Source organism: Camelus dromedarius, chromosome 9, assembly GCF_036321535.1.
Source record: "Camelus dromedarius isolate mCamDro1 chromosome 9, mCamDro1.pat, whole genome shotgun sequence".
Classification (NCBI taxonomy): Eukaryota; Metazoa; Chordata; class Mammalia; order Artiodactyla; family Camelidae; genus Camelus; species Camelus dromedarius.
Window position 1 is genome coordinate 26,498,632 of NC_087444.1, and position 18,448 is coordinate 26,517,079.

The 18,448-nt window shown below is 51.1% G+C and overlaps 1 protein-coding gene and 1 long non-coding RNA gene across 2 annotated transcripts in view; one reads left to right on the forward strand and one right to left on the reverse strand.

Moving 5' to 3' along the window:
- The window catches only part of CMIP (c-Maf inducing protein), a 222,416-nt gene extending 220,526 nt beyond the window's left edge, over positions 1-1,890 (reverse strand). The window contains exon 1 of the mRNA XM_031458000.2: positions 1,486-1,890. Within this exon, the coding sequence (XP_031313860.2) occupies positions 1,486-1,782 (297 nt within the window). The 5' untranslated portion in view covers positions 1,783-1,890. The remainder of the gene's footprint in view (positions 1-1,485) is intronic.
- Positions 1,891-8,245: 6,355 nt separating this feature from the next.
- On the forward strand, positions 8,246-17,603 carry LOC105089438 (uncharacterized). Its single transcript, XR_010382530.1, has 4 exons — positions 8,246-8,387; positions 10,172-10,298; positions 17,098-17,321; positions 17,408-17,603. It is a non-coding gene; the product is annotated as an uncharacterized LOC105089438 (long non-coding RNA).
- The last annotated feature ends 845 nt before the right edge of the window (positions 17,604-18,448 follow it).

The window sequence follows — 18,448 nt, forward strand, 5'->3', positions numbered from 1 at the left end:
GCCTGTGGCTCGGGAAGGGTTTAAGAACATGCGCGAGCCTGAAACTGGGACTGGACCCCTTCGGGGCAACCAGTAATCCTCCCCAAGAAAGCAGTCTTTGCAGATTGCACCAACGTGCCTACAGGAAAGAGAAAATAGGTGTTCTGAGCACGTCGGACCCAAAATTCAGAATAAAAGTCCTCATGTGCTTCAATGCTCTCTGGAGTGGGGGGAGCTGTTTCGAGGAGTTCGGTTTCTTCTGCTAACTTTTCCCCCCTCCCCATTCCTTGGAGCATGTGTCACAGCCTGTGACACACTGCCAAGGGAACATGGATGCCGGGGAAATGTCTGCACACGCTACACGTTTGTGACATGCCATGTAAGCGACACCCTGTTTCCTGGCTGGGTTTTCTTGGCACAGGTGTGAGCAGGCATTGGATTCAGCCTCCCCTCCACCAACCCTCTCCCCACCCCAGGCTTAGTAAACAGGATCACGGTCGCCCCAGGGGGGAGTGTGCATTCTGAGGAAAACCTGCCACCTCTCCACAGAGGATGGGACCCCCTCAGCAAGGCTCAGGCCCAAGCAGAGCTGGTGCTTTAAACTGTCCTTGTTTCAAAACACAAAGCATCCTGTTCAGACTCCAGCCTGCCACCCTCCCCCACCACGACCCCAGCACAGCTGTCTTTCTCCACCTTGCAGATTTGATTTCAGGAACAGATCAATGACTTCTCTCCCTCTCATCCAGCTGACCCAGTCCCAGCCATATATTTTAAAACAATAGCAATAACAAACTAAAACCTCCAGCAAGAAAACACACGTATACAGCACTTCACAGACAATGCAAGACCACAGCCCCACAGGCCAGCTTCCGCACTAGAACCTGACCGCCCTCGGTGGCGAGGAGATAGCCCAGGACCCCCAGACCCCTCCCTCTCCACTTCCACCCTCCCAATGTGCGAATGAAATTTTTTCAGAAAGGGAAGCAACCAGTTTTGCCAGCCAGCCTGGGCAGGAAAAAGACGGGTTGAGCAAGGAAAGGAACTGGCTTCTGGAAATTCTTTGGGTTTTGGGGTTTTGAGGTTGTTGGGTTTTCTTTCTTTCTTTTTTTCTGTTGTTTTGTTTTCCCCTCCAGCGAAGATCCAGATGGGCTTTCAGTCAGGGAAGCCCCACCACCACCAGGGCCCAGACCCGGATCCATCCCACAGTCCCATCCGTAGTTAACACAAGCGCTGGGCCTGGAGGTCCCCAAATGCTCAGCCTGGGGTGGGCCAGATCCTCTCCAGAATTCTAAGGGTCTCCCTGAGCCCGCCGACTGATCAGAGCTTCGGATTCCACATCCAGTCCGAAGCCCAGGCCAGGCGGGGGGCGCCCGGTTGTCCCCGCCCCCCGGCCCCCGGGGCTCCAGGTGCCGCGGCAGGCAGGGGACAGCCGGTGGGAGGGGGCGCCTCCCGGGCCCCGAGGGGAGGCGCGGGGGTGCAGGCGCGCCGCCGCGCAGAGCGACTCACCGTGGCGGACGCCAGGCTGTTGTCGGCCAGCGTTAGGTGGTGCGGCTCCCAGCGCCTCAGGAATTTCGAGGTGAGGATCTTGCTGAGAAAGGTCCGCGGGTGCCGGATGACACAGACCTGGATGTCGCCCTCCTGCAGCAGTTTGTACCTCATCCCGTTGCAAAGCAGAAGGGCCCGGCGGCAGGGCACGGCGCCCATCTTCGTGCCCTCGGGGGCCGGCACGTCGCCCCCCAGCAGCGGCTTGGTCTCCTCGATCTGCCGGGGGTCGCCGCCGCCCGAGCTGCTGGTCAGATCCATGGCCGGCCGGGCCGGGGAGGGGGCCGGGGGCGGGGAGAGGGGCAGTCCCGGGCTGCCGGGGCGGCGGGGCCCCCGCTCGGCGGCCCGCACCCCCCCACCCCCCAGGAAGGTGGGGGGGTGTGGGGCTGGGGGCGCCCCGCAGGGGAGGGGCCCGGGCGGGCGGGCGGGCGGGCGGCCGGCGCTCGGTCCTTCCTGCGGGGCTCCGGCTTCCTCCTAGCTCGTCGGGTGCATGCTCGCGGCTGCCGGACCGGCTCGGCTGAGGGGCGGGCGGGCGGGGACGCGGGGCAGCGCCGGGGTGGGGAGGGGGCCAGGGGCCCGGCAGCGGCGGCGGCGAGCGGGGGCCGCGCGGGCGGGCGTGTCTCGGCCCCGCCGCCCGCTCGTGTGTACAGTACGTGTGTCTGGGCGGCCGTCCGCGGGCGAGTGTGAGGCGGGGGCCGCGGGGGCCGGCTCAGTTGAGAGATTGCAGAAGCCGCTCGGCGCCCGCGCGATTGGTCCCCGTGGGGTCATGTGCCCGCCCCTCTGACGTCAATAGAGGCAACGGCGGCAGCCGCCGCGGCTTCGGCCTCTCGCAGGCGGAGTCCGCCGCCGGGAGGGGACGCGAGGGGCCGAGGCGCGGCCCGACTAGAGGGGGCGGCCCCCGGGGAGGGGGCTGGGGCGGGCGAGTCCCGGCTGGCCCCGGCCCGCCCCGCCCGGAACCTGGGGAGTGGGCGGGGGGCGCGGGGGCGGGGCGAGTGACGTCACGCCCAGCCGCGCCCCCGCCAGTGCCCAGGCCCGTGCTGAGCCGCGCGACCCGCGGGACTGACGGATCTCTGGACGTTCGGCCGCCCCCGCACTCCACCTTCTCCTCCGTGGCCGTCTGGGATCCGAAATGTCAGCGCCTCGAAACCTGTCCACGCGATTGGCAAAGGTGCGGCCAGGTGCAAACCCGAGGGACCGGGGCCGGGCTGGGCTGGGCCTGGCCGGAGGGGTGGGGGCAGGACCGCTTGACCTGTGAAACAACCACCCCCACCCAAAGCTCTGGCTGCCCACCTGGCTGGCGATATGGCGCCACAAGACAGAGATGGTTCCTCGAATTGAAAATGTCCCGTCAATTTTCCAGATAATGAACCCCACTGCCCTAGCTCAGCCTGTCGGACTCTTAAGGCCTTTCGGTCTGTCACTTGGCCCTTGGGATCCTGAAGCCGCCTGAGAGAAAGGGACAGGCTCCCCCCACCCCACCCCCTTTCTTCTGCCCCTGGAGTCCGATTAGTTCCTAATAGGAACCTAGACAACAAAAGCCCTGCCCAGAGTTAAGGGGGGGCCTCCCCTCCTCTGCCTGCACCCCAGCAGCTCCAGCTTTCTTACCTCTCCCTCCCCTCAGACCAGGATGTGGTCATTGATTTCTGCATCCCCAGGCCCTGCACAGGGTTATAAGAGAAACACACTGGAAGCACCTTTGGGGAATGAACCACAGTGTTACTGGGGAACTCCAACTGTGAAACAAAAATAGTCCCTTTCTGCCGTCGGGAGTGGCACCTAAAGCCACTCAGCAAGTGCTTAGTCCCTGGGCTGGGCTTTCACACATCCAAACACTTGTGCAGTTAAAACCCCTAGATTCGTGGCTTTTTGTTAGGTAAAGGTGCCTCTGTAGTGAATACATGAGTGTGTGAGCGTGCATTGAATTGCATCATGAATGCTGAAATTTGTCCACAGCAACCCTACAGTGGGACTGTCCCCTCTCCCTCTCTCCCAAGAACAGACAAGATGAGGCTCCCCAAAAAACTCTTGCCTGAGCCTGGCCAGGGCTAGGGGTGGAATGCAGGGCCCAGCATGTGTCCCTTACCAGATACGAGTCACCACCAGCCTGTCACCTCCAGCCTGCCCAGGAGGTGGGCAGACTGTCCTCTCCTCATAAGCCCTGGAGAGGCAAAGTTAGGGGAGAAAAATGGGGCATTCCTTGACTGGCAAATTCTGTTCTTTGAGTCCTAAAGTTCAATGGCCTTGAGAAAGTCATCAAGCAAAGAAGAGTCAACCTGGAGCCCCCACCTCGTGACACAGCTGTGGATATTGGTGGGGGGTTGTGACCAAGACCCCCAAGCCATGCCATTAAGGGGGTTAGATCAGTTGTTCAAACCTTTATTGCACTCCTGCTGTTTGCTGGTTGCAGGAGTAATTCCCAGTGTCCTAAGCACTTCCTATGTGCTGAGAGTTGTGCACACACACATGCATGCAACTCTTCCTTCTCAGAGCAACTCCGTGACACAGGTGCTATCTTCATCCCCTCTTGTAGGTGCAGATCCAGAGAGGCTGCTAGGCTCACTTAGCTAGTCAGGACTGGGCCAGGGTATGGAGCTCAGGTCTAAGACAATGTAAAGGCAGTGACCACACTGTGCTTGGGGCTACAGGAACAGAGAAGGGGTGCCTAACCCAGCCAGGCTGTGGTGCTGAGGACATGGCCTAACTCCGAGAGATCTTTAGGAATCAGGTAGAGATGGGGAAAGGTGCTCCCGGAAGGGAGGATGGCACGGAAAAAGACAGAGAGGTGGAAAGATTCTCAGCCTGTGCAGGAAACCTCACATTTGCCAAGGCATGCAGAGAGCCCCGTGGGGATGCAGGGCAGAGGCCCCAGAAGCGAGCAGGGGCTGAGCTCGCAGTGCCTTGAAATGCAGGCCCAGGGACCAGCCTCTCCCCAGAGAGCGGAAGGAAGCCACCACACAGGGCATGCAGGAGAATGACTTGGAGATGTCACCTTCATAAGGTCACTGGCCACAACACAACATGGACATGGTTTACAGAGCAGCAGCCTGGAAGCAGGGTAGCTGGTGAGGAGACTGGCGAGGGTACCCAGGAGGAAGGTGATGGGACCAGCGCAAAATCATGGAGTGGGGAAGCTCACTGGCAGACAAAGCAGCTGCTGTCCACTTGAGGGACATCTGTGGACCCTCCTCTCCCCATTCAGGGGGCAAAACTTCAGCAGAATGAGATTTACCGGGGTGTAGAGGACCCCTGATTTCATCCAGACATCCTCAACACTGCTTGGTACGGTGCTTGATATGTAAGCATTAAACAGGAATGTGAGACTCACAGACATTGAAAAACTGGGGATGGGGGGGTGGGAAGGGATAAACTGAGAATTCGAGATTTGCAGATACATATATATAATAGATAAACAAGTTCATACTGTATAGCACAGGGAACTATATTCAATATCATGCAGTAACATGGTGAAAAAGAATATGAAAATGAATATATGCATGTTCATGTATGACTGAAGTATAATGCTGTACACCAGAAATTGACACAACATTGTAAACTGATTGTACTTCAATAAAAATATTTACATACAATAAAAAACCAAAAACAAAAACAGGACTGGGATAAAATGACCAGCACCCAAGTGCCAGGTACTATGCTGGGGGCTTTATATATTTGTTCTTTTTTCCAACTAACAGACCCAGAAGACAAGAATTATTGTCAAGAATTATTAAGATTCCTCATCTCAAGGGTGAGGAAGTTGAGGCTCAGAAAGGGTCAGACAACTATGGGGACCCAGCCAAGATTTGAACCTGAAATTCTGTTTGACCTGGAAATTCATGTATTTCCTACTCCTCCTTTGTATTATTTTCTTGAGCAGGTACTCAGAAAGAAAGTGTTGAATTTGATCAGTGTCATCTTTAAATAATATTTCTTGGTTTTAGTTTGAATTTAGTGACATGGAGCCCCCAAGATACTGCAAGAAGTTCCTTGAGAACAGAAACCAGGAGTTCCTGGTTGACAGCAGGGCTAGCTCAATGCCTGCACACAGCTGGGACTCAAGAAATACGCAAGGATTGATCATCAGACTCACCTGTCCCCTGCTGCTTAGGACTGGGTGCCAGCAGTAGGACTGGGTCAGGACATGGGGGGTGCGGTGAGATGGGATATGCACTGCTACTCAGTCGGGGATGTGTAGAGCCCCTCGCCTCCCACTGTCCCAGGTTCCTGACCTAAAAATGAGTAAGTCCAGCTGTCAGAGTCCATCAGAAGCCCCTTCCCTGCAGCCCTCACAACCTCTGTAGGAGACACAAGCCCATCAAGTTTCCGTGGGTGGATCAGGTACTCAGATCACCCTTGACGCCACAGGAATCCCGACTCTGCAGAAACAGTCCAGGCCCCTTAGAGTTCACCCTCCTGGCATCAAACCTGAGAGGTTCATAGAGCGGTGGGAAGGGCCCTGAAGTTCACAAACCCTTTTCACCCTCCTCAGGCTCCTGCTCACAGAGGTCACCAGACAGATTTGCCATTTCTTCATTCTTTGCTGGCAGTCCCTCCTTGTTTGAGCCAGACCAAAGGACAACATCCTGCTCTCACCTGCTCACTGTAACTACCTTTCCCACTTGGGTCAGTAACCTACTACGGGCTCACCCTGGGTGGAGAAGCTACTCCATGTCCAGCGCAGTGCTCGGAGCTGGGGGGTCTGCAGTGAGTAGGCAGGATGCTGCCCTTGTGAGCTCACATCCCAACCCCAAGTTCCCTGAAGTGGCCCCCTGAGCCAGCTCAGAGGGGAAAGAGACTTGCTGCCCTGGCTCAAAGCCCACAAAGGGATTTAAGGAAGTGGTAAAGTCCCTGTTGGGGAGAAGAGATCAGAGCTGATGGCCAGCCCTAGAAGAGGGCCACCTAAGCACCCACTTCTAGCAGCCCCACCCTTCTCACAGACATGCCCATAGTGGGTGTCTTCCTCCAGCTGGTCTCCAGTGGAGATCCTCTCCAGTCTGCCCAGCTCCCTCCTTGCCCCACCCCACCATGAAATGGTGCACAAACTCGACAAACTGTACCCTCTACAGGGGGGAGGGTCCACTCCAGTTCTGCCCATCACTGTGTCCAGGGGTGTGCTGGTAAATGTTTAACCATCAGCTTACTGGGGTGGCGGGGGAAGCCCTCATTTGTATCATTTGACAATTTCCCTGATGGAAATAGTCTCACCAAGGCTGTTTTCAGGTTACCAACATGCATCGCTAACACAAAGCCAGAAAGAGACACACCCCATGACAGAATATTTCCACCCTGCAGATGTAATATTCTAGGGGGCAGCAAACAGTGGCTGAGGGGTCAGGCTCAGCTCAAGGCTTGCAAAGCCTAAAATATGTACTATCTGGCCCTTTTACAGAAGAAGTTTGGCGACCCCTGAAAGAGACATAAATAACCTCCAGAACAGAGATACTAGTGAAACGTAGTAAAATAATTAGGAAGTGATGAATTTTATTACCTTTTTAAAAATATGATTTATTTAATTGTAACTTCATATTAATTTAATCTTGTTTCGTGGCTGTTTGACAACCAGCTTGCAACATTCCTGAAAAAATTATCAATCAGCTCTCATGAGCCAGTATAGGTCAGCTCCAGGATGCCCCTGCCTGTTTCTCTAGCTCCGGGCCCAGGGCAGGTACATGATGGTTATCTGTCGAATGGTTGGAAACCAAACCCCAAGGTCAACGTTCTAACCATTAGACCACATGGCTCTCCTTCCTTCCTGCATCCTTTTATCAGATGCCATTAAAATCCTGTCTGTTAGCGCCTACTGAGTGCCAAGGACTTGGCGGGGGGCTACAGATCCAGTTCACACAGGATGCTGCCCTCATGGAGCTCATAATCAAGTGGGGAGAACCAGACACCCCTGCTCTCCCAAAGAGCCCGCCCAAAAAGTGTGCCAAGAAGAAAAACGCCTTGCCTTTTCCATTACCAGCTGTGTATAGCTTTGGTTAACATGATAAAGTGGGGTTGTGACAGTACCTTTTTCTAGAGTCACAGAAATGAGATAATCAGCGTCAAGCTCAGCCTGGCATAGAGCAGGCACTTGGAATGAGTGGGAGCACTTCCATGTTGCCACTGTCCTTTTAGAACCCGTGTTACACGGCCCTGATCACAGGTCCACATCTAAACCACTTCTCCAAACCTGTCCCATCTGCTCAGCAACTGGAGCGCGCACACTCAATACAGCATCTCTGCAGGGGTTTCAATGTTGGCGCAACTAACATTGAGGGCTGGATAATTTTGGTGGCAGACAGCTGTCCTGGGCACGGTAGGGTGTTTAGCAGCATCCTTGGCCTTAACCCACCAATGCCAGGAGTGCCCCTGATTTGTGACAACCAAAATGTCTCCAGGCACTGCCACATGTCACCTGGGAGGCAAAAGCAGTCCTGGTTGAGAACCCCTCATTTAAAGGAAGATGTTTTCCCATCCTCTCAGCCGGTATAGGCTGTTTCCCAGATAGCCTGTGGTTCACACTCTGGGGGAGATTATATTGTCCACACTCATGCAACAGCACATTCCTCTTCAGACACCACTTTCCAGGTGCTGGAGGAAACTCACAGATGGCTTTATCAGACCATCAAGGAACAAAGGGACCCACAGGATGAAATAAGGTACAACCTGTTGTATAAGTCGTGTTTTCAGAGCCATTTAATGGCATGAAGCCATGTCTGTAATAATATGCCAAACACCAAAAGCAGGCAATGGAATTGTTTGTTCTTAATTTCACAGCTGCCCACGGCAGTGTTGCTTTGGGGGAACTCTCCGGAAGCCCCGTCTGAAAACTGTCTCAAAATTACATCATCCAGGAGAGCATTCCCCAACCTCATTTTTAACAGGTATGAGACACCAGCATAACGGAACACACATTCTGTACTCATGGCATTTAATGTACTGATCAAATAAGAAAATGTGCTTATTCTCCTGGTGTAAGGAGGAGTCATGCTTTCGTCCTGAAGTCGGTGAACATCCCCCTCCTTCTTCTGAGCTGATGTGAAGTCAGCCCATTTTCTAGGCTCATCAGTGGGGAGGGAGGGGTGGGGTGTGGGAGCACATTTCCTCCTTAGCAGCCCAGCGATTACTGAATCACACCCCCCACTTCTCTGGTTTGGGGGAGCTGGACGGGCAAAGTTGGGCATTGAAGGAACATGAAGTGTTATCCTCTCTGCCTTTTATGTTCACCAAATAATTAAGTCTGAGGTTGATTTTTTTTAAAAAGTATTACAGAGGATTGAGAGTTTTTCTGAAACTAACCTTTCTTACATACAATCTTAGATACAATCAGTTGACTGAGTCACAGTCACACACACACACACACACACACACACACACACACACCCCACCCCAAAACATTAATAGCAAGTTATCTGTGGAGTGGTGGGATTACAAGTCATTCTTTTCCCTCTTAAAATCAATGTTATTGAAGTATAATTTACATGAAATGAAATGCACCCATTTTAAAAGAACAGGTAGATAAGTGTTGACGAATGTCTACACCCAGGTAACCACCACCCCAATCAAGATAGTGATATAGAACATTCCCACAACCCCAGAAGTCTCTTGTGTTCCTTTGAAGTTGATCGCAGCCACCCACTTCCGGCCCCAGGCAACCCCCAATCTGCCTTGTGTCACTATAGATATTTTTACCCCTTCTTGAACTTCATATAAATAGAGTCAAAAGATATGTCCTTCTTCGAGTCTGACCTCTTTGACTCAGCACAGCAATTTCTGACATCCATCCATGTTGGTGCTTGTACTGTGGTCTATTCCTCTCGTGGCTGACGAATACATCATGACATGGATAGAACACTCAGGGATAAATATTGTTTTCTTTTTCACACCTCTCTTCCCACCTCCCAAGCCCAGATCATCTCCGATGAACATGTATGATTGGCTTTACTTTTTAAAAGGGAAATGAATGCCATTCATTTTTTTAAAAATTCATGGGGACTTTATGAAGAGCCCAAATGCCGGGCTGTTGCTGACTCGTGGAAATGGACGTCTGGCACAGCCACACAGAGGACTGAAGGCCATGGATCATATTTTTAAAAATAAAAACCACTGTGTTTTTCAGATTAATTGCATCTCTCTCCCACATCAGCCTTTGTGGTGAGCTGCTCAAATTGACCAATTTAAATGTGACCTCACTTCTTTCCCCTCCATCCGCTCTGAGTCAGTTGCTAAGAAGCAAGGAAAGGAAGTATGGGATGGGGGGGAAGGTGTTACATGTGTGGAGTACGTGCTGCTCTTCCAAAACTTACCCACACCCCCCTTCCATCAGCTGAGGCATGATCAAGGGTTTGTCCAAGGTCCCACAGCAGGAGGACGGGAGGATGCCATCTAGGGGCTCCAGGGAGGATGGTGAGGAGACTGAAAGCACACACTTCGGATCTGGATCCCAGCTGTCCGTCTTACTGGGTTATACCAACCAAACCTCTTAACCTCTCAGAACCTCGGATTCTTCATCTGTGAAACCGAGATCCAGTCGTGATACTCACAATTGAGCTACTGAGATGATGCATGTAAAGAGCTCAGAACAAGGCTTAGGAAGAAGTCAGTGCCCGATACATGATAGGGAGAAAATGGTTTCTCAACTCTCGGTTTGTTCTTTCTTCAACCACAGCACGAAACTGAAACTGACTGCAGTCTGCTTGGGCTGAAAGCAAAGGAGTGGACCTTTTCTTGTAGCTCCAGGGAGCCGACCTTGGCAGATGCAGAGGCAAGAGGAGAAGGCGTGCTGCAGCATCCAGGTATTAGCCAAGACACTGGTTGCAACAGAAACTAATCAGAGTAGCTTCAAAAAGAGCGGAAATGGGTTATAAGGAATCGAGGAGGTCTCACAGAACCTCAAGGGCATGAGGGTAGCCAGGTCTCAGGAAAACCCAGAAACCAGGGACCCAGGGGCTGTCTCTCTGCTCTGAGTACCTGCTTCTCTCTGTGCCTTTCCTCCTCCCACCTTGGCTTTCAGAAGGTGGCCATTCACGAGACCAGCCAGGATCAACAAACTAGGAGCTCTTTGGTCCAGTTCTAAGGGAAGGACTTGGTTGCTCAGCTTGGGCCAGATGCCCATGCCAGCCAGTGTCTGAGCCAACTTGTACAAATATGGCTGTCGGTGACCGTTCCCTGGAGGCGAGAAGGGTGGTCAGGCAGGGGTCGCTGTGAAGTGGACAGGCTCCCTCTCCCCCAAGAAATGTCTTATCACAAGTAGCAACCACTTCTTTCACAGTGTTCCCCAACCTTGTGCATTTCTTTATTTTACTACCGATGATAGCAAATACCCACAAATGTCCGGCCACTGGTGTAAGCACTTTGCCTACATTGACTCCTTTAAATTAATCCTTACAAAACTGCAAGGTTTATTGTGTCCATTGTATGGATGAGGAAACTGATGTGCAAGGAGGTTAATTAACTTGCCCGAGATCACACTTGAACCTGGTCTATCTAATACCAGACTTGCTCTCTTAGCCACCATCCCGTGTGGCCCATTTTAGCCCCAGTCATGCTTTTTATAAGTCCTCTGTTAGCCCAAGTGTCTCAAAATGAGAAAAAACGGTGAGGAAGGGGAAGAATGTGATATCTGACATTTCACAAGAGCGCTTGACAAGTGGAAAATGCTGAGACTTTGCTGGCCATGCTCACTATTCCATTTTGAACTGGAGGTGGGGTGCAGGTGTGACAGCATTGTCGTGGCCCCTCCCTGCAGCCCCTGGGACATTCTGACCCTCCCCTGGCCTGGGACCCCCTGGGGACAGGACCCGCGGCTTCTTCATCTGCACAACTGGCACTCAGTGGGGCGGTTGTTACAAGAAGATGTGTTCCCCCTCTTTACAGTGTTCAAAGTGCTTCCAAAGACAGCCAAAGAGATCAGTTAAAATATTGTCCCCACAATATCTCAAGGAAGGGAAGTCTGTGGACAGAACATAACACGTGAGAACCCAGCCAACGCTGAACACCCAGCTAGGTCTGCACAGAGCCTCCTCTCTCCTCTCTCTCCTTCGTCCTGATCTTGCAGGGGTTCTGTCCTGGTGCCTCATGGAACACTGGTGGCCTCTGCTCTGTGTCTGGCACTTGGCCCAGAGTGGCCACCTCAGTCCAGTCCCCAGGGCTAAGTGGTCACCATCTCCCAGTCTCCCAGCATCTCCAAATACCCAGGTGAGGAGTGCAGGTGCTTCAGGACTTCATCCCAACAGGCCCCCTGAGGCTCAGATTCTGGGCCTCCAGCTCAAAGCTGGAAAGTAACTTGCCTAAGGTCTCCCAGAGAGGAGGCTGCCACGCCAAGATCCTGGTCTGTCAGCATCTGAGTTCACTTCCTGGGGCCCCTGTAAGACAGCACCATAAACTGGGTGGCTTTGACAGCAGAAATGTACTCTCTCACAGCTCTGGAGGCTAGGAGTTCTAAACCGAGGTGTCAGCAGGGTCATTGCCTTCGGAGGGCTGAGGAAAGGATCTGTTCTGTGCCTGTCCTCCAGCTTCTGGTGATTTGCGGGCCATGTCTGGCTTTCCTTGGCTTGTAGACAGAAGTATCACCCCAGCCTCTGCCTTCATGTTCCAGGAGTTCTCCCTGTGTGCGGCCAGGTCCAAACTTCCGCTTTTCACAAGGACACAGTCAGACTGGATGAGGCCCCCCCACCCCACTCCACTGTGACCTCAGATTAACTGACTACATGTGCAACAACTCCATTTCCAAATAAGGTCATGGTCCTTATTTAGAGGTACTGGGGGCTAGGACTTCAGTGTCCCCTTTTTTGAGGGGCACAGTTTAAGCCACAGCAGTTCCACTCTGCCTCAGCCAGTTCTCACCACATTGCCTCACTCCCTTTCAGCCCCAGAGGGTGGGTGTCGCTTGCCCTGTTTCCCCCGGAACAGGCATGGACACACTTCTGCCCTGCCATCCTCAAGTTCACACGGAGCGTCCACAGGAAGCAGTTCAGAGGGAGCAGCGTGATTCAGGACCATCCACTCGGGCATCCTGGGTGGGGCATGACTCAACTCCGGGTGCGGCATTTCAGGAGCCTTCATTCAGACGGTGGCCCATTGTCTGAGCTTCTCCACCATGCTCCAGTTTCATCAGGCAATTTTAGAGGCGTTAAACCTGAACAGCTCACAAAGGGCTAATGACTTCCATTCAGCATAGATGACAGTGACCCACGCATCCAAGCTGGCTGGCATGACCTCTGGCCTTGTGGTTTCACAATGGTAGTGGTTGACAGGTGGTTGGGTCCTGGGCCAGGGGTTTAGGCAAGTGGTTTATTTCTATATTTATTCGCTTTTCTATTTGGTTTGGCTAAAAAACTGAAGCAGATTTTCCTCCGAGGTGAATTAGTCAAATCTCCCCTGAGGATGAGTTGCATTTTGGGAGCCCAGTATCTGGGTTTAGGGTGGAGAAAGCCGGCTCTGCCCATTTCTTTGGCCATGACAGACATCATCAATCCATCATGGAATGCTACCTAAGATCTTGGGCCAGGAAGTGGCAGGGTGAGGAGTGGAGTCCAGAATGGTGTACACTGCAGTCTGTGTTCATTTGGTACTTTGTCTTGGTGACTCATAATTTTGAGCCTGGACTTGGTGTTTGCCTCTTTGAAAGGAAAAATGCGAAGGGGGTCACCAATGCATCCAAATCCTGGCAGCCGAGAGACCCCCTCCTTCATCGCCTGTGAGTAGTCAGTGAGATGCCAGAGCTAAAAGAAACCCCTAGGGGGCTTCTGGTCCACCTCTCCTATTTTGCAGGTCAGGGAAAGTGAGGTTCAGAGAAGGGAAGGAGCCTTACCCAAGACTACAAAGGTGACAGGTGGCAAGACGAGGCCCAGAGCTCCCTCCCACCAGTCTTCTGCTTTTCTTCTCCAGTGGCTGATGGAGGATGCTGGTTCCTGTGAACTTGTCATCTGTCTGCTTGTTGTTGGAGTTGTCTGTGATGTCAAATCCCTGGGGGGCTCTTCTTCCTCTTTCCCATCTGCCCCAGCCCCTCGAAACCAGGCTATATGCCTCCTCTCCATCCTAATCATGTGTGATGTTGCTTCTGCCCTCCCCTGGGGTTTCTGCAGCTGTTTACACCTTATTGCCTTTCCTTTGGGCCTCCCTTCTGGTGTCACCACCCACTGCCCCGGGGGGTGGGGAAGGGGCCAATCCTGGTTCCTGGCCCCCAGAGTCCACCTGGGGCATTTCCTTTGAGCCCCTCTGGCTCTGTTTCCCACCTCCACACTCCCTCACTCTGCCATCTTCAACTGCCCGACACTGGTGGTCCTTCCTGAGGGCTAGTGGATGGGGTTGGCCCCACAAACAAATGGAAGACAGACTCCCTGGTGGCTACAAACCAGTGTAGCTTTGAATAATCCCTAGCAGCCCAGGGACTCTTTTAAAACTTTTTTTAAAAAACGAAAACGATACATTTTCCCCTGGAAAAATCAGAAGATTCAGATAAATAACAAAACAAAGAATAATGAATCCTATTTAGGTATCTACTATATTCTCAGCACTATGCACATTTTAGCTCATTTCACCCTCAGATGAGAAATTCTGTAGGACAAAAGACACGGTTTCTTCACAAGTAAATGGCAAAGAACGAACATGAGAGCAAGGATGGTGGTTGGATTAAAAGAGACTGCAAAGTTCTCTCCACTGTAAAGAGACGGGTGGGTTGGTGGGTCAGTGACATGTCAGTGGTTGAATCTAGGAAGTGATGCAGGTGTTCACTGTACAAGTCCTTCCCCCTTCCCTGGATGTCTGGAAATTATCCTAACAAAGCCCTGGGGAAATGGATATATAATGTGAATTGGGTCTGCGGATCCCAATTCAAGCAAGACAAATCAAAGACATTTATGGGACAATCGAAGATGATTATACATTGATTAGATGTTAGATGATTTACGAAGTTTTTTTTGTTTTTTAATTTTTAAATTTTTTTTGCAGGGGACAGGTAATTAGGTTTATTTAGTTAGTTAGTTTTTCAATGGAGGTACTAGGGATTGAACCCAGGACCTTGTACATGCTAAGCATGCGCCTTACCACTTGAACTACACCCCCCACCTCCAAGAGATAGTTTAAAAAATTTTTAGGCGATAATGGTATTGTGGTGATTTTTTTTTTAAAGAGTCTCTTTGTTTGGGATTTGCTTTAAAATAACCAACAGGAGGAGGGGCGGGGAAGAAGAGATAAAACAAAACTGGCTGTTTATTGTTAACTGCTGACGCTGGGTGATGGAGGTTCATTATACTAGTTCTTCTTTTGTGAAGGCTTGAAAATTCCCACAATAAAGAGTTTAAAAAAAAAAAACAACTCCACTCTATCACTTTGTAGTTGAGGAAACTCAACTGAGGTTTAGAGATGTCAGGTTATTTGCCTGAGATCACCCAGACAGAAATCCCTTAATAGAGAGTTAAAAAAAATTCCCTGACATCCTATCGCCCACTCTTCACACCTTGGTGAATGTCCTTCTAGATCGTCTATGCATATAAAAGGATTGCACATGACTTAAATATATATATTTAATGCCTGACTCCATTCCTGTACAACACAAATCATGTTACTATTGTCCTTAAGCATGTATTTCTTTTTCTTAATTTTTTTTTGTGGGGGAGGGAACTAGGTTTATTATTTGTTTTTAGAGGAGGTACTGGGGATTGAACCCAGGACCTCATGTATACTAAGCATGCGCTCTACCGCTTGAGCTATACCCTCCCCAACCAAAGCATCTATCTCTGATGTAAACCCGAAAAAGGAACTAACCCATACAGAAGTCCTTCTAAACTAAGCACGGTCACCTGGACGATTTAGAGGATGCTCATGAGTCCCCCAGCATCATTATTAGGTCATTGTCCCCGTTTTGACGGAGAAGGAAACAAACTCAGAAAGGAGAAGCAGCTTGTCCAAGGTCACAGACCTAATTGCTGATGGGAAATGCATGCCTGTAGTTGATATGACTCAGTGAAGGTCTGCCTGCCCCTGTTCCCTGGAGACTCCAGGAAGGCAGCAGCCTCACCTGCTTCCCTCCGCCTGAACCAGAGAAAGAAAAGATTCGCCAAATGGACAAAGGAACGCACAAAACCAATCAGCTACTTTCCTAGGTACCCTTTTTGTAAAAAAAAATTCCAGTACAATACACATGACATAACATAGGCCACCTTAACCACTGCTAAGTGTACGGCTCTGTGGCGTTAAGGACATTCCCATTGCTACACAACCTTCCCCATTATTCACCTCCAGAACTTTGCAACTTCCTAAACTAAACTTCCGTCCCTATTAAACACTAACTCCCCACCCCCCCCACCCCTGCAACCACATTCCACTTACTGTCTCTGTGAACGATCTGACTACTCTGTGTCCCTTGTATAAGTGGACTCATAGGGCATTTGTCCTTTGTGCTTGGCTTAGTTCACTCAGCATAACGTCCTCAAGGTACGCCCATGGTATAATGTGTCAGAATGTCCTTCCTGTTTAAGGCCGAATAATATTCCACTGTATGGATGGACCACATGTGGCTGATCCATTTATTTGTGGATAATGAACATTTGGGTTGTTTCCACCTTTTGACAATTGGGAACAGTACTGCTATGCACATGGGTGGACACACACTTCTTTGAATCCCTATTTGTTCTTCTGGGTAAACACCCAGAGGCAGGACTGCTGGATCATTTGGAAGTTCTCTTTTTTGGGGCATTCTTCTGAATCAATTCTTACGTTATATATTTTAACCTAATCATCCACCTTTCCGTGTTGCCAGGTTTGGGGAATTTTGGTGGCCAGTGGTGGGTCCCAGAGAGGGACAGCAGTTGCTGCTGACTTTATGCAGGCTGCCCTCCTCCTGAAACCTCCCTCCTGGCTCAGCCTGGCCCTCCAGAGTAAACTTAGCCCTCGTGATTTGGTTCAGGGACTCAGATCAGCTACGGGCCCCTGGATCACACCTGAGATTTCCCTGGGCGCCCACTTCCTCATTTACACTATGGGACCCTCAGATCATCCTGTGTGGATCGGTCCCCCTCACCATGGAGGCAGCAACCACGCCTTCTGATTCTCTGCGCTCACCTCTCCCCATCCACTTCCAAGTCTCTAGGTAAGTCTGCATGATGAACAAATGTTATGAAGTCATTAAGTAATTACCTCCTCTCCTGGGGGTTATGTCCAACTTTTCAATATGATTAACAAAGCAACAACAAGATCTTTTTTTTCATGCTGTTCAATCAATTCCTGAAGATACATTTCCAGGAGTGGCATAACTCATCACTGGATTTGGGAGTGGGGTAGGCAATAAGAGAAAACTGGCAGATTGGATGCCATTCACCAGATGAGGGGGTCAGAAGGAAGAGGCAGGTGGGCAGGAGAGCGACTGTTGAAGGACTACCCCTTCCCAGACCCTGTGAGGAGAAACTCTCCTCCCCACTACAGATAGTAGCCACACTGGGTTGCATGGTGGCCCCCCTCCCAAAAGATATGTCCACCTGCAACCTGTGACTGCGACCTTACTTGTGAAAAAGGGTTTGGCAAATGTAATTAAGGATCTCAGGGATGGGATCACCCTGGATGAGGGTGGGCCTTAAATCCACTGATGATCCTTAGGAGAGAAGAGAAGGGGACAGACACAGAGACATAGAGGAGAAGCTGCAAGAGGTGCAGGCAGAGACTGGAATGACGCATCTACAAGCCAACCAATGCCGAGAACTGCCAAAGGCCGCAAGAAGCCGGGAGCGAGGCCTGGACCAGATTCTCTCTTGGAACTCCCAGAAGGAATTAACCCTGAGGATACCTGACTTCGGACTTCTGGCCTCCTAAAGTGTAAGAGAGTAAGTTTCTGTTATTTTCGGGAGCCGAGTTTGTGGTAATTTGTTATGGCAGCCACAAGAAACTAATACCATACCCATCCCTGCAGCCCCTTCCAGAAGGACACAGCCACAGCTGCCGGCTCTAGCTGGGATCATCCACAGAGAAGGCTGACACATCGAGGGCTGAGCCCTTTTGGAGGAAAATCCTTGAGTATGTTGATGTCAGGGGACAGGAGGTTGGGGCCTTGGCCCAACAGGGAGACCAGGGAACGAAAAGGGGTGAGTACAGCCACCAGCAATCCATCTGAGAAAACAAAATTAGATTCTTTCCATATATCACACACGCAAATAAAGCCCAGGTGGACTGACGCCAAAATGTAAGGAACAAAGCTTGAAATTATTTAGTAGAAAATATAAGACAGTGTTTCCGTGACGCTGGTGTAGGGGAGTATTTCTCAAACAACATAAACCCTGTTGCTTGAAGCATTTGACTGAGCTGAGATTCTCAATCTCTGTACATCAAAGGATACCATAAAAAAGTGCAAAGGCGAACTGGAGACCAGCTGGAAAGCCTCGCAATGCAGGTTAGTATCCAGGACTTACAAAGAATTCCTACAGATCAATATGAAACATGCTCTTAATGCCGACTGAAAAATGCACCAACAGGGAATTCACCAAAGCAGACACATAACATGAAAAGATGCTCAATCTCACTAAAAATGGGGGTAGGGGAGAGGTAGGAATTAAGTGACAGTGACAAGCATCTTCAGCAGATTGGCAGCAGATGAACAAGTCTGACAACATGGGCAGCAGTGGGGACACAGAGAAGCAGGAAGGCTTACGTGCTGCGGGCAAATGTGTGTTGGTGCAACCAGGATGGAGAGCAATGGCCTCACTGGTGTTATGGGCTGAACTGTGTCCCCCACACCCAAGTTCATAAGTTGAAGCCCTCACCCCCCTCCACCAGTACCTCAGAATGTGACTGTGTCTGGAGATAGTTCTTTAAAGATGTAATTAAGCGAAAATGAGGTCATACAAATGGGCCCTAATCCAGAGGACTGGTGTCCTTATAAAAAGAAGAAAATGTGGACCCAGAGGCAGAAACGCACAGAGAGGAAATGGTGGGGAGACTCATGGAGAATGCTATT